Genomic DNA, 23,760 nt, shown 5'->3' with positions numbered 1-23,760 from the left:
CAAGACAGGTGTGAGGTAGCTATAGAAATGGACAGGGTTAGTAAGAAATAGCTCACAAAGTGATGTTTACCAGCAATTTAACACATTACAATTAGACTGTTTCTTTGGAGTAGTTCAGGAGTAATGATGGGGAACTTCTATGCATAAACAGCTTGCCTGCCTTGTCCTTCTGTGCAGTGCCCTTTCTGAAAGCAAAGAGTAGCAAGGAAAATGAGAATGTGGGGAGGTGTTTTTTTCATGGCACCTCTCTTCCAATGTCCTGCAACTCTCCACATATATTGGATACAGAGCACACAAAGCAGGCAAGCACTTCTCTGATTTTCATAGCTCAATGCTGTACGAATGCAAGAAGATCTAATGCCTTCCCCTTATGACTTTCCTCCTCGTGCTTCATCAGAGTGCTGCTACTTCTGCATCCTGTAACTTACCCCATCAATTAATATTATATTTTAAAAGCCCACTAGCTGCTGCTATATATTTTCATGAATACATTTTCCATTATGTGCATGTTATAAACTTCAGACCTGCTGCAAAGCCTTTTAAACCACCCCATCAGTTAATATTACAGCATACTAAAAAGTTGCTAAAGTGTGTTTCTGTAGGCGTCTCCGTCTCTTTCAACTTCCAACTATGAATCTACCATGGACTTGAGACTTTCAAGGCATGGAGATCTACTGTGGTTTATCTCAGAGGACCTGGGTCAGAAACAAGGAAGGTGGACATGTTTTGAGGCCTAGGGCCTAATGCAGTTCCTGGTTTCACTCCTGCAAAGGTAATGTAGACAGTTGTAAAATAAGGATAGAATGTGTTATTTTTTATGACTGATAAATATTATTTTAGTGTGTTAGTAGAGGGATTTTTACTTAACATCCTGCTTATCTGGGAAACTATCTTGTTATTACGTGCTGCTCTGAAGTTAACACTTTTCTTAACAGTGATTATATCTGAATTAATTAATGCTGGGTCCTCATGTCAAATTGCTCTGAAATCTGGAACTAATTGCCACATTCTCCTTTAATGTAATTTCAGTTATATGAACTTGTGGCACGATCTAAGGGCAGGCTCTAAGAATTAAAGATTTCTATTTAAATTCAGAGTTTGCTTCAAGTCCAACGATCCTCCCAATTTGCAGAATTTTCTAATTTTCTGGTAGAATAAGTTCTCGGTGTGTGTGTAGGTGATTTTACTAGCTTCTCTGCTGTATTTTTCTATGTGTTTTATATGCAGCTCAGAACAGCATTGCAATTCTAAACAAATGATGGAGACAAAGCAAACCTGAGCTCTTACTAATGGCACCTACTTACTGTTCTTCAGATGATCTCTGTATTTAATCACAACAAATCCAATTAGATCATTATGGCCAGCCCTCTACAGGGTTAGGATGTAAACTAAAACTCTTCTTTTACCCATGTCTGGCAAAGGATGAATTAGAAAGTAAGGGATATTCTCTTGGATTTTCTTTGAAAAAATATGTGGGGGGAGGAATTTCCTCAAAGAAAGGGGTACATAGTCCCAAGGACTCAGAAAAAGAAATGAAGGTAGTTGGGAAGGAAGTAATTTTCTTTGCACTGTAGTCTTTGGACATCAGTGACCTCCAAGACAGAATGAAAACCCGAGGAGAGAGAATTAATAGCAAGGAGACAAGAAGAACACATATTTATGACTCAGGGCAGGAACTTTCTAAAACTCAGGGTTTTGCTGATGAGATAAAAAAGGACAAGAAAAAAAAAAAAAACACATACCATTTATTTAAAGCATACCTCTAATGATTTGCTGAGGGGGAGTCTGAAACTCTACATGATGGCTTTCTCTTTGCCTCCAAAGTTTGGGACATCTGAAAAATGCAATGCTTTCTGCTAGCGAGGTGTCTTAAAGCTCACCATGGGGAAATCATTATAAATCTCCATTTCGTTTTTCCCCCAGGACAGAAAGAAATGACTCGCTTCTCTAGATGAAACACAAATTCTTTGTCACCCTTTGTGATTTATGCCAAATTAAATCTGAGGTTTCTGCAGAAGCTACATGGTGGCTGTACCTTCCATGAAATGTGCCACTGCATACTCGGCCCCTAACAAAGGAACACCAGGAGGCGTGCGGCTGTTGTTTCTTCTTTGGCACACAGACAACTTCATGCATCTGGGAACCTGTGCTTGGCCATGGTGAGTGCTGTTTAGGGAAATACAACTGATGAACAATGAGCAAGAATCCCATTCTACTTCGCCCTGTGGTCCATTTTGCCTTCCCCCCCCCCCCCCCCATTGTTGCTGTTTCCTTTTATTTAAAAGCGAAGTCGCTGGGGCAGAGTGCACATGGACAGTGCTGAAATATGAGAAATGCAGCACGACTCCAGATTAATTTCTCAGTGGTACTTGGTTTTGACAGCTTTGAGTTGCTTAAGTGAGAAGCTGGCCTCTGATGAGTGTGAAATTAGTGTTCTTTTTCTCCCTGCCTCTAACACGCTGCCTGGCTGCAGAACAAGCGAGTCCACCAGCAGAGGAAGGGGGACGTGAACAGAATCAGAGAGCTTCCCCACCACCTCCTCCTCGACCCCCTCCAGAAGCCAGGCACCGGTGCAGTGCTCGAGCCATTGCTGCTGCACTGCAGGCAGCACGGGCAGCCTGTGAAGTACTCTGAAAGAGCTTGCAATTATATTTATGCCTTCCGGGGGGCAGTGGAAGTTTTAAAGTTTAGGGCTGAAAAGACTTAATAGGTGTCAAATTTAGTGTCAGCATACGGTTCCTTGTGAATCAAATGACACATCCTCTTCAAGATCTCCTACGAAATTTGGCAGTTCCTATTATTAAAGCCCCTGTCATTATTTTGAAAGAAAAATAGAGAGACAGAGAAAACTGACACGCTGCATGGAGGCTGCTAGTGCTCAGAAGGTAAAGCCTTAGTGACAAAGGCAAGGGGACAGCAACCTACCTGAGCACATCAACTGGCTGCCTAATGGCATGGCCAGATGCAGTTGTTAAGATCTCCAACACATGAATGAAGTCATCAGGATGCTATGACAAGTACATCATTCAAATGTTACCCTGAGCATTTCCTATATTATTTGTGCTACTGACACACATTATTTTTTGGATGGACTTGAAGGACCTGCTTTCAGAGGCAGCAATAGGCAGAGTGGTCACAGCAGCTGCCTGGGACCCCTGCTGGCCACTTCCCCATACCCAGTACAGCAAAATGCCAGCCTCCTTCTGCAGTCTGACCTCTTCCTGTTGCTCATGTCTTTTATTTATTGATTGATTTATTTTTGCCTAGAAGAGATTTTGTGCATATGAAAAAGAAGTCTCAAACATCAGTTTCTTTGCAGTGCTTTCAGTTGGCTACCCTTCCCTTACAATAAACCGTACCCATAAAAAGGGCTTTTTGTAAGGTATATTGATATTGCTCTTTAAAAGACATGACTCTTCTCGTCAAAAACTTTTTGTTCATCTCCAAAATGTTAGAATTCCTTCAGGATGGAGAGAATAACCCTGAACAGGGTTTCAGATTCTCCAGTGTGGCTGGAATTAATTTTTTAACAGTAAACGTGCACAGTTGCTAAGTTATGTGAATTTTGCCACACCCTTCACTAGTATCTCACTGTTCCCAAGATTGCATTTATAATCAAAATTTTAAGTTTCAGCTGCATCAGTTCAAATATGTAGCAGCGCTCACTCCTCTCTCTGAAGGTTGGAGGCATTTACACCTGTAAAATTATGAACACAAGTGTACTGATCGTCAGCGCTGTCTACGCACCATGCTCCAGGCACTGCAGCCTGTGTGCCTTGCATGTGTTAATCCCCTAGAGAACAGCATAGCAGGCATCCCAGACAGAGGGTGTGTTTGGAAATCCCAAATGTCTCATCCTCACCACCGTGTTATCATGACTGCAACTCATGCCCCGTAGCCTGGGGAACGAGGGGTGAGTCACCTCTCTATTTCTTTTACTGTTTCATTGGGAATGGCCTGAATGTTCAGAAAAAGTAATGAAAAGCCTTAAACTCATGCCCATGCTTCCTGCACCGAGACCAAAATCTCCTGTAATCTTGCCAGACCTTTTACAGATGCACCCTAGGGATTTCACACTATGCAGCTTATGGGTTTATATGAAATTTCATAAAAGAGAAGCCCTGTATTTTCACATAAATATATTTATTTTGGGAAAGATCAAGAAATGCCAATATATTTCAATCCGGTTCCCTACTGCATTAAAGAATGTGAAATATTCATGTGAACATTTGCTAATCCCACCCAGTGAAATCTACTTTCCTCTCTATTTAGTATGCAGGCTGCAGCAGCTGAAGGTTGTTCAGCCTTTTCATTAGGAAAAAAAGTAAGGATGATTTGTGAAAGCCACATGGAAGTAATCATAAGTAATGAACGGTTTTTGGAAAAAAAAAAACACCTTGTAAGCTACCTTGTAAGCATGATTTCTCTTCCATGAGTTTGTTTCTTATACTGTGCTTTGCAGATTCAAAGTGTAAATTTGTATTTATGGACATAATTACAAGCGCAATATAGTAAGATCTCATAATACAGAAATAAAAATCTAAGGGCAGCACAGACATTTGCAGAATATACATCTCTTAATTCTCCGTTAGGTAGCATAACTCAAAGCAAATTCCAATTTCTCTGTTCAGCCATCAGTCTTGATAATGCAACAAGTTATTTTCTCAGCAGTGTTAAGTTTTGCATATCTATCCAGACCCTCTTGTGGTCAAAGATCTCACAAATAATCCCTTTCCTCATCCAGCTGAACTCTAATAACTATAGCAGGAAACTCAAAATGAAGAAGTCTGAGTGCCTACGATCTCTGATTTCACCAGGGAAAAACATCCGACCTTCGGAATTCATTTAAGTCCCCTTATGTTATATATTCCCCTAGTATTAAATGGAAATGGCATTTACTTTCCACTGAGGGCTGGTAATATTTAAATAGTGCTTCGAAGGTCCTCGGATAAAAAGAGCTATATATGTGCAAATTCTTATGCCTCTTTCTGCTTTCCCACACCTTCAAAATATAATACACTGAAATTTTGTTAGGAAATAAAATTGTTCTTTGTAATGTCAGGCCTGCACAGACCAATGATCCAGAAGTTGCAAAAGGCATCAGAAGATCAGCCTCCCCAGGTGCTGCGTACTGCGATGCAGATGATAATCTCTTACCAGAGCCAGCTGTGACCATCTCCCCGATGTACTGAGAACTACAATAACTCTATAAATGATGTCAGAAACCATTCCTAAGGGGCGGTTTGAATACGACCACCTTGACTTGCAGAGCGATAGTGGGGCAGACAAGGAAAGCTCAGCTGTTCGCCATGCCATGCCACTTGGCAGGTACATTATATTTACTAATAAAGACACAGCCTATGAAATTCCCCCGTCTTCAAATATTTGTATTCAAGATTAAATGGGTAATGCTCTGAAGAAGACAACACCTTGACTAACACCTGAGACCTCCAGCAGATGGAAGCATATCTAGGAAAGATTACAGAAAGAATTTTTGCTCCTTTGTTTTGCACGGAGAACCCGACCAGAGACTTTTAATGGACACTGCCTGGTCATGCCCAGAATATTAAAGCATTCAGTAAATAATGGCCTATAATACTGATTGTAATACATAAAGCAAATATATGTTTCACTGAAATTAAATTTGTCATTGATCCTATGTCAGCAAAAATTTCATCTGAATCGTTCCAAAAATACAACATTTTCAAAGAACGTAAGCCTTCCTTTTTCATGCAGTATGTGTGAGCAGATATTCAGACACTGATTTCTCTGAATCTGCATACTGTTACTCATTAATTATGTTTTTCTCTATCTCATTCTATGGACTGAAAGCAGAGGCAAGAGCCTGAGTGAAGCATATTAGTATGACACAATGGTTCAGCCGCACTAAAAAAATTCATCGCGGCAACTGTAAAATTTTGTTACACGAATCTAATGCAAACCTAAAAATCCTAATGCAAAAAAAGAATATAAAGTGGATTGAAAGAATAGGTTCAGAATGAAAAAGAATCATGAGATTAACCCACATCTCCTAACAGTCAGAACACAGATGTATGTGTATTTTTTTATATATATATTTCACACACATCTTGGTTTAGGAAACAATAGTGGAATGAAGCATGAATGTTGCAAAGGCGCAATACATAAAAATAATATAGTTCTTCAGTTTCTAGTAGGAACTCAGTACCAGAAGTACGTCCAGAGATCTCATTTTTGTAGACAGAGAGATTCATTAGCGTTGGGATCAGCACCTATGCTTTTGGGTTCTAATACAGGTCTTTTCACTGAAACATCAAATGTACTTGTTCATCCCTTCAGTTTTCCCATCAGCAGTCAAGTTTACCCTTTTCTCTTTAAGAGAACTCTTCTATCACAGGAAACGTTGAATAACGTTGTCCATCTAAAACAAATGCATCAACTCTTTTCTAATTTTTCTGTTAATGAAGTTCAGCCTATCCCTCATGTTCGTCAAGAGAAACAAAAGCAAACCAAATAAAAGCAACAAGAAGTATTTTTAAAGCAGCTGCTACAAAAAACCAACCCTGTATCTTTGAGAAAATGAATGCCTATGCAAGAAATCATGAAGTGGGTTGCAAGAACAAGATGTTTTCCCTTGGTAGAAAATTAATTTCAAAGAAGGGTCCAGAGCTGAGAGAGACCTTCTCTTAGGACCTGTTTTTTCTTTCACCAAGCACTTACCTTTGTGAGAAAACATCTCGATAAGGGCTGCCATGCTGCAGTGCAATTCCATATCCCCTGTCTGCAACAGTGTTCCCGACCGTGTAAAAAGAGCACTCTCCGTCATTGATGGCCACATATTCCAGTACCGCTGCGTCCCATACAAAGGCATAGTTCCCGTATTTCACCTGCAGTAAACAGAAGAAGAGCTTAGATGACGGACTGCTTGGTCCAAAAGGAGGTCAGTGTACCTCAAAAAAGTGGCAGTCTCAGCACAATCTGTTCTTTGAAGAAAATGAAGTTTGGGTGCCCAGGAGCTGTCAAAACCAAACACGCACCATGACTGTTACAACGTGGTGCTTTGGTTGAGCAGCTCAGCAGTAATGGAAGAAACGTGACCTGTGAACAACATGCCATCTCTGAAACAGTCCCGTGCAAGAAACATTTACTTTCCCTGCTCAGGGAACGAGAGGAAACATCAAGCTCCCTCCATCAGTGTTAAATTTCACCCCTAATCTTCCACTGAGCTTTTTCTTTGAACCATGAAAGCAACCATTCAGTGGGAAGATGGGTATTCACGCTGGGAGAAGTGCGGCAGGGTATGTGTGGATATCCAGACGGAAGAGCGCAGTTCAAGACGGTGCACACGTCAGTCATGCTTCATGTTCCCACAGATGGCTGGAGCACCCATTTATCTTTTGGACTCTGTGGATGATTGTGGACAAGATCACACCAACTAGTTTTTTTCTTTTTTTTTTTAAGAGAGAATTTCTCTCAGCTAGAGTCAACATGAAGGATTTTATATATCTTCAAAGACTTTTGTACGGCACGAGCATGGAAGTCATTCTGCTTGATTAAGATAAATCCAAAACAACTCGTTATCTCTATAGGCTTCTGAAGTAATATTTTACCCTCCATTACGTTTGAAACAAATCTAGATTTTTTTTTTCTTAATTTAAATATATGGAACGTGTACGACATTTTAAAATGTAGTCAGAAAAAAAACTTTGAAAAACAGAAATGTGATCTACATAAATCCTCTTCTATTTCAGTGAATTTTCACTTTCCAGTCTAGACACGTATCTCTAAAAAAACAAACAAACAAAAAACAGAACAACACAAACCTCTCTATATGCTGTACCAGACCGTTTACCAGTTTCCTGCTTTGTTGGTCTCTGTGTTAGACCTGAAGAATCACTTTGCTTTTTTTTCTGACTGTCTGCTTGGCTTCACTCAGAGTTTTCCCTATGCCATATTAGCCAGCTATGCTGTAAAACCAGGCTCAACCCATTGACTTTGTACATCTAATGGGAATAAATATGTGACAGCTAAGTGAAAAGTAAACAACACACAAAAAGGCCATCTGGGGCCAGGCAGTCCAAAGAGAATTCAAAACCCAGTCAGCATATCAAGATAAGCAATGTCAGTACATCATCTAGATTAGTCTTTGACAATGTAGATTATGTTTTTAAAGACTGTTTACACATAAAAGTTACTGAAGCAAGTCACACCGGCTGCTTGCTCACAAGATGCAGTGCACAAGGAACTGCTGCATTCGGGACACATTCCTTTCCATGCATAATCAATCTGAATTAGACACCGCAGGCCTGGGAAGGGAATACTTCCTATTTGCATTTGTAGACATGGTAGCAGGAGGATTCGTGTAGATGTTGGAGCAGAATTATCTGCAGACTCTGACTGATTGGCAGGATAAAAAAAAAAATGTTTTCAAAATACATACACATATTAATGCAGGACTGGGTTTGTTTTACTGCTCAGGCTCTGAAAATGGTTAAGAATGCTCTTTTGTCTCTCACTGGAGGTTTAGGTTTATCTAAATGGCCAGGGCATAAAGGATACAAGTAACCTCATTGTTAATAAACAATACAACTTGTATGCTTATCCTAAAGGCACCGAAACTCACAGAGAGCTTACCAGCTTCCTTTTGTGCCAGTGCACTTACTCTGATCTTCCTAAAGGCACCACTTGGCTAAGAAATAGAGAGCATGAGTGAGAAAAAAGTGCTTTTGGGGAGCATTTGAAAGGATAATGACTCAGCCTGAAAGGATCATGGTGTGCAGGCAGTAAGGGAGGGAAATAGGAGGCAAGAGCAGAAGATCAGAAGTGGGGAAATAAATTATGAAGAGGATCAGATGGACTTTCCACACAGAAGAATTAAGAAAAAGTGTGGTTTAAAGAGACGAGTAGTTTTACATATAGGTAAACAACCTTTGAGGTGATGACAAGAGCAGAGGGGTATGTTTTGACACCTGCTTTTGTCATACCTCACCCTTTTAACATCCTATGACACTGAATTCACATAAGTGCTTGTAAAAAGACTTAGCAGCTGCTCAGCTGGTCAGGAAGAATTCTCTTGATTTGGCTGCCTTGCTGTAAAACAACTCACAGTGAGAATATATGAAAGTGGTAAAACTGCTTACTGTCAATAATATCTGTGATCAAGTGGTATATATAATATCCTTAGAGGAAAGCTGGTAATATCACAGTTCAGGGTAACATAAAGATATTACTTCTCACTGATAAGATCACAGTGAGTCTTGGTTAAAGCACATGAGGCAAGAGAGACTGAAGAGCCGGATGGAATCATCCCAACCATCTACCTTCAACACGATTGCTGAATGCAGCAAAATAATTTTTTTTTAAAGCATTTTTGTCCCTTTCTTTTACAAATCTATGGAATTCAAATCCATACAGCAAACATAAGTTACAACTGCCATGCATGCAATCATTCCCTTTATTGAACTACTCCTCACCCTAACAGGTTTTAATGCTATTCACCATATTTATTTTTACATTTTTTTTTTTTTAAATAATGTTCTGTCACTCATACTCTCTGAGTTATTTTTCCTTGTGCAGTTCTAAATACTCTAATTTTGGGGATGACATCTTTTAATTATTGATCAGCTTTTCCATTACTTAGTCAAGCTGGATATAGCTAATAGAACTTTCTTTAATTTTTTCTTGCAAATCGATCATTTCAGCCCTCCCATTAGCAGTAATACTCCTTTTGAACTATCTCCAATTCATAATTTTCATATGAGGAAAAAAAAGCCACGTCTTGCTAAGAGACAACCAGGGTGGTCTAGCAGCTCAAGAGGAATCTTTAGCATATACGTCTTCTGAGGTTCACAGCATCAGCCACCTGTCCATGGATCTTCCACACTGCTGCAGCCTTGTTTTAGCCTAAAAATCATAGAATCATAGAATACCCTGACTTTGAAGGGACCTACAAGGACCATTGAGTCTAACTCCTGGCTACGTGCAGGACCATCTAAAAATCAAACCGAAGGTCTAAGAATAAAATTTTGCTGGTGTACAGTGCATGTTGAACACTGCTGATGTTGTATAGATTTGCACCTACAGAGAGTAGGTAGCTATAGACTGAAAAAGGGGATGCTCAGGGAGGAGGGAGAACAGAATTTCAGAACAAAAAGTCAGTTGAAAACCTATGCCCCTCCCGCCCTCCTGCTTTCTATGAGAAGCACATATTTTTCAGCTTTCCAATAGAAATGCTCAAGACTTCCACTTTGGACCTCAAAATGAATAACAAGAATTCCAGCTCTGCATTATCAGGAAAAGTTAAAGAGCTTATGGTCAGTCAATTATGGGGGCTAGACAAAAGCAAAAAAAGAAGCGGCTTTTTGTAACTGGTGGCAGATCTCCATCTCCCATTCTCAGTTCCCACACCATTATGTCGACATCTTGAGTTCAGATGGTGACATTTCAGGAAGGTGGCAAACCTGAATGCAGTTTATCCAGCACAGGATGGCTGGGGAGGCATTTGTACAGGGGCAGCATGTTACCATTCAGCAGCCACCCCTGCCTTGCTGCCTGCCAGTACAAGGAGAACTGAGCTTTCCAGCAGGATCCCCCCCGCGGCATCCTGCCTGTCAGCACAGCAGAGGCTAAAAAGGTTTTGGAGTATCTGATGACTGTTGCCATAAAAACAAAAGCAGAGGAAAATCGAATCTCTTAGTTGTTCATAAGGGTATTCCGAACTCATGAGCTATGCTGGTCATTAAGTGAAACCAGGAGGTACGGATGGTACCAGGCAAAAATACTTCACTTTATGGTTTTGTGAACAATTTCAAAGGAGTTACTGTAAAGAGAGTTGTTATGAAGAATAGGGGCCATCAGCACATAGATGGTAAAACTATTTCTCTAAGGCTATTCTATTTCTATTTTCTATCATTGCGCATTTGCTGGGTTTTTATTTGCTGAAGCCCTGGCCTGTAGATATTAGTGGAAATTTGTCCTCGATTACTCCACCAAGAACGGGTTGAATCATACTAGGAAAGCATTTAAAGCCATTACACTGTTGTATATGCACATATTTTATGCCACCACTGATGTGAATAGTATTTCTTCTCACAGCTAACCCATTCATGAAGAGTAGGATGAATAATGCATTTGTGTACCAGCATTCTATAAATACATTTCCAAGTGTAAAAATTATAAATTTCAGGAAAAACAATTGTAAGTAAACAGCAAACACAAATACTACAATTTTTCAAACTTGAATTCTTGGACAATATCTTTTCTGTATTTTAAATTCCTCTTTAAAAGAAATACAAGGAATCCTCATGAAGGAAAAATATGAAATAAGGAGCGGGATAAAGAGAATTGGCATTTATTTCTCCTATAGACCTCTTTTATATATTTCATCCTACGTAATCGTGTTACCTACTACAAAAAGAGAACAAAACATCATTTAAGGCTTGGGAAATCTTAAGATTCAACTGTTTCCAATTATATGAATTTTCTGAGAGAAAATCTGAAAGTGGTAAGATAATGCTGACTGGGCCCATTTTCTGAGTATCCTGTTCCCACGTGGTGGTGATGCTTTCCCTGTGCATCGCCATCCCGAGGCAGGCACCATCCTTCCCCTCACACCACTGTGCACCATCCTCTGCCTACAAAGTCGTCAGCTGTCCTTTAGCCAAGAACACGTGAACAGAAACAGACTCTACCCCTGCATACAGCAGCAGTGGCTCCAGCTCTAACCTAAAAACAATCAAGGACACTGATTAATCACCTGCTTCATGTGGTCCGTTCAGTGGCACTCCTTACACATACTCCTCTGTTGACCGTTCCACTACACTGACTGCGCAGGGGAAAAACACCACCAGATGCTGCTAGTCCTATGACTATCACTGTGAACCTGAGACTCTGGCATGTATAAATACTAAGTTTTCTAACAATTGTTGCATTTTTGGTATGTAAGCAGTAGCTGCAGACTGCAGAGGGCTGTGCTTTGTTTTGCAAAGCAGCCTTATGAAGGCTCTTATTATATGAGGAAAGAAAAAAGGGAACAAAAGCAAAAGAAAATTTGCAAACATATAAGTGAGAGCTAATATACATAATGTGGATATTGTGCTCTGAAACGGGAAAAGGAAAAGATAAAATTTATGGTGAAAGCTTAAATCAGGATTTTTGTGTTGCCAGATGTTGCCAAATAGCTAGATGGCATCTGCAATTAAATCTTTTTTTTTTTTTTTTTTTTTTTTTTTTCCCCTCCCAGAAGGGACTGGAGGCACATTGATCTCCATAATCCTGCAAATTGAAGTTGCTGTTTATCAGGCTGAAGCAGAAGTCAGATCTTCTGTCTTCAGAGAAATTCCAGTTTGTTATTTTATTTTCCTCCAGGAACAAAGATTTCAAACCTTGGTCTTGGTTCACAAAGGGAACAATTTCTCGATTATCTGTTTGGATCCCTGTGAAATAAAATCTCACATTTCAGTTTTGTAGAGCAAAACCGAACCCACTTAGCATTATCTCCAAATTATACTATTCATAGTTCTTAACTACAATGTTGGAGCTTCTTGCCACATACTCCCCTGTAGGCTGGTATCAGTGGCTGACCTACGCAGCCTGAGTGTAATGCAGTCATGCAATCAGAGAAGAATAAACTGAATCTGTTAGCTCCCTGCAGTACAGGTTGGGATTTGTATCCCCATGGTGCTATTAGAGCACAGAATAAAATTTTCTATGTACATAAAACTCTATTTAGTCATCAAGGCAAGCAGCTAATTTAATAATAACAACAATAACAATAACAACAACAATAATAGCAATAACTTCAGGATGTCATTTTGTAGTGTCCATAGAAAGCTATTTAAATTCAAGGGTCACTGTTTGACAAATACCGAAACTTATTCTCTGCATTTAATCAATCAGAAAAGTGCAGAATCATTTCTAAAAGCATTATTGAGCTTAGTGGCCAAGAGTGAACAGCAGCAGGAAATGAAACCTTGGGGAGCTTAGGGAAAGAAAGAAGAGGTTAGAAATCCCAACCTCATCTCCTCTTCTGTATGAAGTTTATCTTTCATTACACCGGCATATCAGCTTCAATGGCATGTCTATTTTCTCCAGATAAAACTTCATCAGGAAAAGCATTAATTTCTTTTATGCAACCTGCCACCAGCTTCTTGAGAAGAGCCTCATCATCACGTGTACTTTTGTTACAGTGGGCAGACCTAGAGTAATTCATCTGGAATTAGAAGAAGTACTGAGGCCTGAGAGCACTGTAATGACAGAGGGCCTTTGTGTTAGACTGGTTTGCCTGCATTCGTATTTTATCAATGCATTCGTATTTTACCATGACAATTAAATGCATCTTGAAAGATAATAAGCAGAGCAAAATAGAACGGAGGCCAAAGGTCCAATTTCTGAGTGCGGATGGAGAACGGAGTCAGCCACTTCTCCAGGTAATCACAGCAAAGCACTAAAAAGGCAGCGGATCACTCTGCTTGCTGTCATGCAGCTGAACCTGTTAATTTCAGATGGGAGGGAAACAGGAGAAAAAAAACAAAACAGAAAATAAAGAACCAGCAAAGCAGACCTTTAAAGGTAAGGAACCTATTTTTTTTCATACTAACTTCTCCTTTATTTTATGACAATTTTATGCTGCAGATACGATTGGAGGCTATTTTAAGCATATCACCAGCAAAATTCATATGCAGAAATGACATGAAAGCATTTCAGGTTCCTCAAAGACTTAGATCTGCTGTAGCCAAGTGGCAGTGCCATTAATAAGACAAATTTAAATCGAGTGTCTTCCCTTTTTGATATACTTGCATTTATGCAACCAAAGACTTCCTGTTTTGATATACTTGCATTTTTGGGTCAGCTAATCTGCAATGCAATTACAATTAAATGTGGGAGCGTACACAGATCACCCCTCTTCATTTGGATGAAAAAGTAAAATTCTGTGGATTAGAGATAAATGCAGTAGAATTTAGAGAAGCAGCATCCCTATCTGAATTAAATCAATCCATCATGATGGTAACTGGAGGCTCCTTATTGTCCCAGACTTGGCTCTGCCACTCTTTAGAATAGAAGCAGAGTCAGTATCACTGCAATCCTCGGACAGCATTTCTTATTCAAATAATACTTTTTGAATCCTGACTGAAAGGTAAAAAAGTCATCAAAAGTCAAAAAAGTATTTGTCAACACCATTCTTCATCTGAAAAAGTACTTTAACCACAACAAAATTATTTGCAAAAACACCTATTTTGCTAAATAATCCTCCAGTAAATTCTCATTTAAAAATAAATACGGTTTCATTTTTCATTTTAGAAACTTATTTTAAACTTATTTTTTTTAATTTAGTTTATCTTTTTTTTTGTACAAGAGCTCTGGCCACTTCCTCCAGAGTGGGAGTAGGATTTACGACATTTCACAACTCATGCAAAAGAATTTTTTACCTATCTTCTTTTTTTTGAACCATTTTATCCTTCTGTCTTTGATAGGGATCTCCTGACTACATTTGGATGGAGCCAGCTGGGCACTGCAAATCTAAACACAATCTTTTGAAGCTCCGAAAGAAATTCTTCACAGCATTCCTTTTCTTTCCCGCCTTTGATATTTGCATGTTTCCCTGCATTTTGGTAGGAGCAGAAAGGAACAGGCTTGGATCGCTCAGCTCAGTGCTTCCACATTAGCATGTTTTCACGTAGATTTTGGTGGGCCTGAAAGCCACTTCTTCCCCTGGAAAACCTCCATGAAGCCATCATTCTTCTTCAGGGTCTCCTCCCCTTAAGCACAGTGGTTCACGTGGCTGCCTAAAGCAGCAGCCTTTGATTTCCCATCCCTGCTGAATTAACAGATTCTGAGATGTGGCGCAAGCCGTCAATATTCCTAGCTCCTGTCAATACCTGCTATTTCCATTGTCCTGAGAGTTCAGCAAGGGCTACCACTGTTTCTTTTTTTTTCTTTTTTTCTTTTATTTTTATTTTTATTTTTTCAGGTGGCTGTAAACTTAAGCTCCTGCACTGAGCAGTGTCACAGAGGAGTTTCTGCCCTATGATATTTCCAACCAAAGCAATCATTTTACGCCCAAACTGGTCTCCGGCAGGCAGGGCAGTCCCTTCTGTCCATGTAGCCTAGACGATGATGGATGCTGCACAAACACATGTTCCCCTGTCCCTGGGTCAGTGTGCTGTTGTTATTCCTTCAGCATGTGGTTTCCTAATGCCACCACACCGCCCTCTGTCACCAGCCCCCTGTCAACTCTTTAGTGGCCCCCTCCTGAATGCATTTTACTATACTGAACTCTGACCGCACAGGAAAAGAAAATGTTACAGATCTTAGCTGAGATGTTCCATTTCTTTTGCATTTCACTATTAGGACCTATGGAACACAGTAGGAGCTGCAGGAAGATGAACACCAGCACAGTGCCATCTTTTCACTCGTCAGACTGCCTGCTTGCTCTCACTATGCAGACAACTGAGAAGATGACAAGACCCAACAAATTGTCATGCATGGTCCCTATAGCTATCTTAAAAGCTAGCTCCTCTCTGCAGTTGCCTGCCCTGCAGCAAGCTGCTGGGGGTGCCAGGGTAGAAAACAGAGATAGTATGCCCTGTGTACACAGTGGTCACAGCACTGAGCCTGACAGAATTCAAGAAGCATTTGACAATTCTCTCAGACAAACGATCTGATTTTATTCATATATTTTTTTGGGGGGTGGTCCTCTGGGGACCCAGGGGTTGGACTCAATGATCCTTGTGGGTCCAACTCAGATATTCTATGGGAATGCTTACACCCTTTGCCTTAAAGTGTACACAGCTTAGTTCATCTCTGGCTATAACCTGTGCAGTCATTTCCTCTTATCCATGGCTATAACATTCATTTTGCACACCTCTGTAAATGATGAATGAAGTACAAGACACAGATTCCCATTATATTTGTCTCTAAATCATCCTGACCTGCCCCCATGTGAGAGCTGAGATGCCAGAAAAGAGTTTACCATTAACAGATCTTAAAAAAATAAAAATAAAAAAAATTAAACAATCACTCAATTCTTTATTGTGCTAGAGGACTCATTTGGGACTGATATTTTCCATGAAAGATTTCTGATCCCTCCACTCTCCTGAAACAGCAATTTTTGGCCAGTACACTTGACACTAACTTAGAGGTGTAAGTTAAACACAGAGCCTTGATGAAAATGTTAGATGGAACTGGACACAAAACAGGTATCTTTTTTTACGATTTTCCCCTTTCCTTTCCTTTCCTTTCCTTTCCTTTCCTTTCCTTTCCTTTCCTTCCCTTTCCTTTCCTTTCCTTCCCTTCCCTTCCCTTCCCTTCCCTTCCCTTCCCTTCCCTTCCCTTCCCTTCCCTTATGATGGAGCATATTTTACTGATTTCAACCTGACTTCTTTTCCCTGCAACTGACTAACATATAAAAATGAAAAATATCTGGATCAAAACTTAATCCTTAATACAGTAATACTGCACTGGATAAATCCATAATAACAACTCTGGTTTACTTGATATATATTTTTAAGCTTCTATATAAATAGAATCACTAATACAATAAGCAAATGTATTTCCTGTTTCACTCTAGATTTCATAGGTCTGGTCATCATGGCAACTTTTGTGTCCTTATGTTGTGCCTGAGTCTCTCAGATTCAAACCTGGACACAATCTGCTCTCAAATCTCATCAGATCATACGCAAGAAGAATTGTTTAGTAAAAATAATGCAATTAGTCAGCCAGTCTTTCTTGTTTTCTTAATATGAGTTTGATGTGTATACCCTGTGTCATTGGTGTACTTTTGAAAAATATAATACCATTGGGTTATATTCAAATACTTGGTCCTGCCACAGAAATAAAAATACCAACGCATCTTTAATCAGTGAGTTAAAATATTCAGGACATGGAAAAAGTGATGGCACACGTTTGAATTGCTATGATATGTTCAGTTTGAATTGCTATGATACAATGTAATCAGCTGATTTGCCTTCTTAAAATGAAGTAGCATTTGACCTAGAATTAGGATCATCAGCTGAGATTTTCTTTGGTACACGCAGTACTTGCAAATCAGGTTTTTGTGCACACAGTGCGGGCAGCTTAAGTGCCCAGCTAATCGTGTGCACCAGTACGTACCTTCCTTGAGTGCATGAAATCATTTCATTAGTTAACACTAAACAACAGGGAAGGAAAATGAAAAATACAAGCCATAGTGTCATAAAACCATCAACTTGACATTCTAGTGTTTCATCCAATGTGCAGCAGGTATCATCTGGCATCTGTGTGGGGACTGCTTGAAAAACGCCACTGCCTTGTTAGGAGATGTAATCTTATTCACTGCCTTGTTAATTTTACTGAAAAGGAAATTGGACCTTGACTATAAGAAGAATGAATATCTAAACTGATTGTTAACCGTTAATCACTTTTATATCATAACCTAACTCAAAAATAATTTCTCTTTCACAGAACGATGCTATGAGGGGGATAGTACGCTGAACACGTATATACTCATTGCAGTGAAGAGCTGAGCTTTTTCTCTGGCGTTGGAAGAATCAGAGAGAAGCTATGGTATTTTAGTGCGTCTGGGAACAAGTGAGCTGCCAGCCCAGAGGTGAGGGTGAAAAAAAGGCCCTACATGGCTACCAAAACAAACAAACAAACAAAAAATTGACTTGCCCAGGTCTATTGTACTGGCATGCCACTCCTTCTTTCAGTTGGTATGGATTTCTAAATGGAAGACAATGAATTTTCATCTTCACTTGCCTAGGGAAATGTTAGAGGATGCTACACAGCTTCTCACAAATCGGTGCTAAATGCCTGGCCAAGTTTTCAGGAAAAGCAGAGCTGTTTCTGCGTGCGTATGCACAACCTCTGCATACGTGGGAACAGCATGGTCTGCACACGTGCCCAGACAAACAGCTGCACAGCGCTTGTGCACAGGATATCTCCTTTCTCTGTTCAGCTCTATCAACATCATATGCAGTGCAATTGTGCACATGTGGGTTGTTGTTCTGAACATGGGATCCCTTCAGACACAAAGGGAAGGCCTAATTCCTACTGATGGGCATCTGCATCAAATCCAGTGTAGCATCTTTGTTGCTGTCTCATTCATGTTAAGTTTTGGAAGACAAGTATCACAAGATGTATATAAGAAAGCATAGGAAATATGACGCCAGGAAAAAGTATCCTCTCTTGTCTTGTCTATGACCTATCTATGAAAAGCACATTTCAGGGTAGCTGAAGAAGATGAAAACAAAGTAATATTTTCTCTTGTCTCTTTTGATTTCCTTTTAGTTATTGATATTCTTTTTGTCATGTTTCAAAATATTCAGAGCCCAATAATGCAGGTTCAATGGGAACCTAAGGCCCAGTACAGCACCTACATTTGGCAGCTGCTGGGTAAGTAATTGTTCAATGGATTTACTCTGCATCTACATGAGGTACGCAAGCTTACCAGAGCTAGGCCTAGCAATATTCTAGCTGAATGAACCGAGAGATAAAACACAGAGCTGTAAAAAAATAAAATACAGCAAGAGCATAATAATTTTCTTCTTAAAAAAGCTACAGAATGACTATAATACGATGCAGATTAAATCAAAACCACAATCACATAATCTACATAAAACTTGTCACGGCATGTTAGAAGCACTTCATAGCTTACAGATTTTATTGAGTAGTAATAACTAAAATGAGCTGAAAGTGGTACAGACTGTGTGCAAAATAACTCATGAAAGGATACCACACAATTTGATGTAGTGTCTGTCAAAAAGTATGCAAACTCTTACCGGAACAGAAGAAACTCACCAGGCCTAGGACTCATTTTAGAATGGAGTTCAAAGCAAACCTTCTGCCAGTTTCTCTGGTTTTGGATGTAATTTGTCTCCATTCAGCTAGGAATGGATCTGGATGTTATGTACCAAAATACTAAAGTAACTTGCTCTTATGAGATTTCCCTTTCATGGCTTGGTTCGTGAGGTCTGGAACAGCCAAGTCAGCTTCCAAATCAGTGGATGTAAATACAGAGTTGTGTTTCACCACTGACTCTACTCCTTTCCATTAAACTTCTTTTTGATTTTGCGAAAACACAATCACATCTGATAACGTGATAATTCTCATCACCAAAGAATGAGAGGGCATATTTAGAAGCACATTTCTCTAAATCAAGATTCTTACTGGCATCTATGGAAACATAAAAGAATATCTTGAATATTTTCCACAACTTTTGTCATTCCAAAACATGTTATCTATTATTTTAGCCAGAATTTTGGCATGAGCTCTTCTGATTTACTTTTGTGTATGTGTACTTTGACTCCCTTCCGTGATCTCATATCATGCTCTATTTTTTTTTTGTTTTCCTGCTCTCTGTTGTGTTCCATCTGCTGCTCACTTTGTTAAATCCAAAATGATTTAATATTCAAGCTAATCAAGAATAAGATGCTGTTTAAAGAAAACCATCTCCTTCATTCAGCTTCCAGCACAACTATAGCAAAAGCCAAGACATTCAGTTTAATAATAGAATCATCTGAAGGACTGAGAGCATTTTGCAGACGTTCATTAACTGATGCTCACATTTCCTTGCATTCCCACCTTTATTGCTTATACCTGCCCAATGTGCACAGACATTATTGTGTGTTTTTTTCCAGGCTATGCTGTGAATTGCAACATTTAGACATGTTTCTTAGCAACATTAGGGGCTCAAGGAGAGATTCATGTAACAATTTGCATGTAAAGACAGCACTTGGGCAAAATCGTAGCATTTGAAGCCAAAATTTTGGTTATTAAAATACTGTGGCTTATAAGCACCTACTTTTTTCATTCCAAATTCTGCTTTTGAACAAGCACTAGCTGTGTGCCTCTCCTCTATCAGGGATGAACAGACTGGTGTTTTTTCATACCAATGTTCAGTTCAGAATGTGGTGATGGGGCACCAGTGCCTCCCCAGTGCACACTTGAAACACCACATAATGATGCTCAGGACTCTTGGCATGCATGCAACAAAATTTAGAGGTTTTCAAATTTGGATGTCATCTTCTGACCACCTGCAGTGTAGGAAGCCAGCCCACACTCCTTCCCTATGCTGCAAGACACAGATTGTATTTTTCAGTGTCTCGCAAGAGGTCACAAATTCATGGTTTGGAGCAAAGCATGCTGCAGTGCCTTGGATCAAGCACAAGAAACATGATCCAGCCATCCATCTCCCATACAAACGAATAACCAGGAACTGCAGCTAGCACTGGTGGAAGATTGATACTTGATGAGAGACTTTGAGTTTTCTCGGGAATTTGTATCACTGCTAAGCACAAGTCTTGGGAAGGCGCCACATCCTAGATTTGTTTACTCACAGGTTGAGAATTCTTGCTAGAAATGTATTACAGGGAAATCCCATCTTGAGGTCAGAGTGATAAAACAAAGAAAGCTTCTGCTCTGTGATTTATGTTATGACCAGAACCTCTTGGTACTTACAGACTTGTATAATACCAGCTGCTTATCTACTGTTTTTTTCATTACAGACACATTGTATTTTCCAGCCATCTTGATGCATTCCATTATTTATCCCCCTCCTTGTGTTATATTCAGCAGGGAATGGGGTCTGTTTTATTTGATTAACTAGCAATTCTGCAAACAACAGCCACAAACACCCATCAACTCCCATGCAGCAGGAAAGCTTCAGAGCCAGGAATGGTAAACAGCTCTCTCCTGCCACTGCAATCCCAGCGAGGGAGCTGTGCTGTCTATCTAGATCCGGCGTTTTATGCAAACTGATAGAAGAATGAAATGTGATTACAGCCTGGATAAAATGCTTCTTAAAACACTCCACATGGCATTTTAATCCTCTCCTCCCATATCTCGGCTATTAAAAAGATGCTGATTTATTGCAGCCACATTTTCAGACCGGACAACTGCTGCCTAATTCAAATACACAGAGACATAAACTGCTTGCTGGCAATTTGACTGAAGAGAATAAAATAGTAAAAATGGTGGAAACAACAATTATCATTACTCTTTAGCCCAAGGAAAGATTCTGCTTATTTAACAGAAAAACTTAGCTTTGCTCTCAGTTGACACACTTTAAGAAAGCCAGCTTACCTACCTAGCATACCTTCCTCAATGCCATGCTGTTACTTCTAAATTTTTAACTTGCTGGCTGGAAAGTTCACTCCATGTAGATTTAGTTCCAAGAAAAGCACTCGGAAAATGTCTCCTTAGTTGCTTGAATCAGGTCAGAAAGAGACATCAGCGGGAGGCATCATAATATATGTTACAGAAAAACCATAGCCACGCACAACCTGCAGGAACTGGAAATGCTGCTGAGTCGATAAGAGCTCCTCTGCACAACCCCCAAAGCAGTTCAGAGAGATGATGACCCGATGGGCAGCCCCAGTAATACCCTTCTGGGCTACTCCCAGCTCCATCCCCAGCCACAGACCACACAGAGAGTCCCAGTTTTCTTCAGAACATTTTCAGAACCCTGCACAGATGTTGGGAAGAAAACTGCATGAAACCTCTGGCTCTGCTGGATGGGATTTGAAACCCCCCTGAAATATTTACTAGGCATTGAAGTGGTGTGTTTGCATTTCACATGGCTCTAAAGGAGGCATATGGAATAAGGCTAGAGAGCAACAAACGTGCAGGAGCTGCTGATCATGTCCCAGCCCCAGATTTTAGTGCAGCCTGACAGCCTCACCACTGGAGACTTCATGCTTACTGCAGTTGTCCATTAAAGAAACAACCCCTTCCAAATTTTGTCTGCACAAGTATGATTTAAGCACACAGAAGGTAATCGTGTTTGGCACTCTGCTTTGTAGGACATCAATATTCTTGTGCAACATCCACTCAGTCTGAACCACTAGATCCGAAATTTCCCCTTTCCCCACACTCCCCACTTAAGCACAACACAACCATTTTTTGTTTCTCAATAGATCGACAAATTCCAACAAAATGGAGTTTTACTAGAAAATTTCCCAGTATCTCTAATCTGATGACAAAGGACAACATCAAAAAGCAGCCAGCAGCAAAGTCTGCACAGTTTTCTAGCCTTTCAGACCAGATGTTTTAAGATTGGTCCCTAGAGACCTCTCTGACTCTACAACCTGCACTTGCATTTAAATGCACACAGGTATGTAGGAGCATAAACCTGCAGTTGTATACATGGGCACATCATTTGGAGAAACACAAAGAATTTGGGGTTCCTCTTTTATACTTGAAAAATTAGATTTTTCAGCGCTTTATTTCTCTAGATGTTATCTTAAACCACGCTGGAGTTCTTCCTTCCTCCTGTTTTGAGACTAAGGTGATGCTAATGGAAATCTGATTTAACTAAAGTTTCTGATACTTAGATATTTGATTCTTGTACGTATTAGAGACCTAGGTTGATTTTATTGAGTATTTTGTTGGTGCTTTTTAGTTTCAAATTTAATTTTCCTTACCGTCCTTATTATTTCACTAGCATTCCAATGCCTACCAATCTGTTTATTAAGGTATTGACCTATTTAAGGGTGTTAGTCAAAAATTTGCTGTCGGGAGCTCCAGGTACTCCCTGAGCTGTCCTCTTTTGCTTTTCTATTACATCTATAAGACTACTAGAATTGAAAAATTCTGAACAATTTCATGAGGGACTATTGAATGGCTTGAAGCGGAAACTTGCTATGAATGTACTTTCTGCAGTGCACTTATTTGCTGGTCTATGGAATAGACTTTTTTGGGGGGGGTGGTGGTAACAGGTTATTTTACAAAAATTATATAAATCTGTTAAGTCAAGCCTTTTTTTACAAACAATTGCTACAGCAGCTCCACAAATATGAATTAAGATCTCTCTGCTGCCTCTTATTTTCTCTCACCATTTTAGTCTTGCAGCTTCATAGACCCAGATATACTGCAGAGCTGGAATATACAGCACTTCTTATATATTCTGTTCTCATTACTTCTATTCATGGCTTTTTTTCTGTTGCATATATCCTTTAAACAACCTTACGTTCAATCCCATCATTTGCATTTGTTAATGCATCAAAACGTATTTGCGTATTATTAAAATATGTTCATACATAAAAATGATAGCTGGAAACATTTAAGTGAGAAAGCGAATACATTTCCAAGTTCTGTGCCTGAAGCAAGAGTGTGCTCTCCTGTCTCCATCTATTGATCATTAGTCAGAGCCTGCATTTCCCCTGATCTGTGCGTGGTATGTCCCCAGTGCAGCCCGCCATAGTGTGAGCCTGCAGCTGGCTTCAAAGTGACAGCCAGGGTTTTGGAAAGCTTTGTCTGATGGAGAATTGAAAGCCTCAGAATTCATTGCAGAGATAAACAGTGAGGCCGTGTAAGCGGATGGAGATAGCAAAAGAGATGTATGACTGCGTACAGAGAGGTGAGGTGGGGAAAGAAGAAAGGCTCAGAGAGCTGGGAAAAAGTTGGAGGAGCTGGGATCCAAACAAAAAGGATGGAGGATCAAAAAGCTGAAAAAAGTGAGAGGGAGGGAGCAAAGCGAAGCGGGAAGTCAAAAGGGAAAGAGAGAGCTGAGGCTGCTGGAGCTGCGTAGGAGTCTGTGTAGTCCCCAGACACCCTCGGTATGGTGGTATTATTCATCTCCATGAACCTGGAAATGGTACAGAACCTCAGTGGGAAAAGAACTAAGTTAATAGAGATAAAATGGAGAAATAAGAGCTCACAGGACCAGAAAAATAGGTGCCTAATACCTTTCATGTCACCTGTAGCCCAATGAGAGTGCAGCAAATACCAAGCTACTCTTCTTACTCTTCTCTTTCAGGCACTTTATAGATTTTTTTTTTTTTCCTTAGGATAACAGAATTCCAA

General features: G+C 39.9%; 1 protein-coding gene across 2 annotated transcripts in view; it reads right to left on the bottom strand.

Annotated features, from left to right (window-relative positions):
• Window positions 1-23,760, bottom strand: part of GRID2 (glutamate ionotropic receptor delta type subunit 2) — a 783,779-nt gene that overhangs the window by 59,816 nt on the left and 700,203 nt on the right. For both annotated transcript variants that reach the window (XM_035325267.1, XM_035325268.1), the window contains one exon: window positions 6,700-6,866. In XM_035325267.1, coding sequence (XP_035181158.1) covers window positions 6,700-6,866 — 167 coding nt within the window. The remainder of the gene's footprint in view (window positions 1-6,699; window positions 6,867-23,760) is intronic.

This window comes from Oxyura jamaicensis, chromosome 4 (genome assembly GCF_011077185.1).
Source record: "Oxyura jamaicensis isolate SHBP4307 breed ruddy duck chromosome 4, BPBGC_Ojam_1.0, whole genome shotgun sequence".
NCBI classification, from domain to species: domain Eukaryota; kingdom Metazoa; phylum Chordata; class Aves; order Anseriformes; family Anatidae; genus Oxyura; species Oxyura jamaicensis.
Note: the sequence above shows the minus strand (reverse complement) of the source record. Positions and strands in the feature narration are given on the sequence as shown.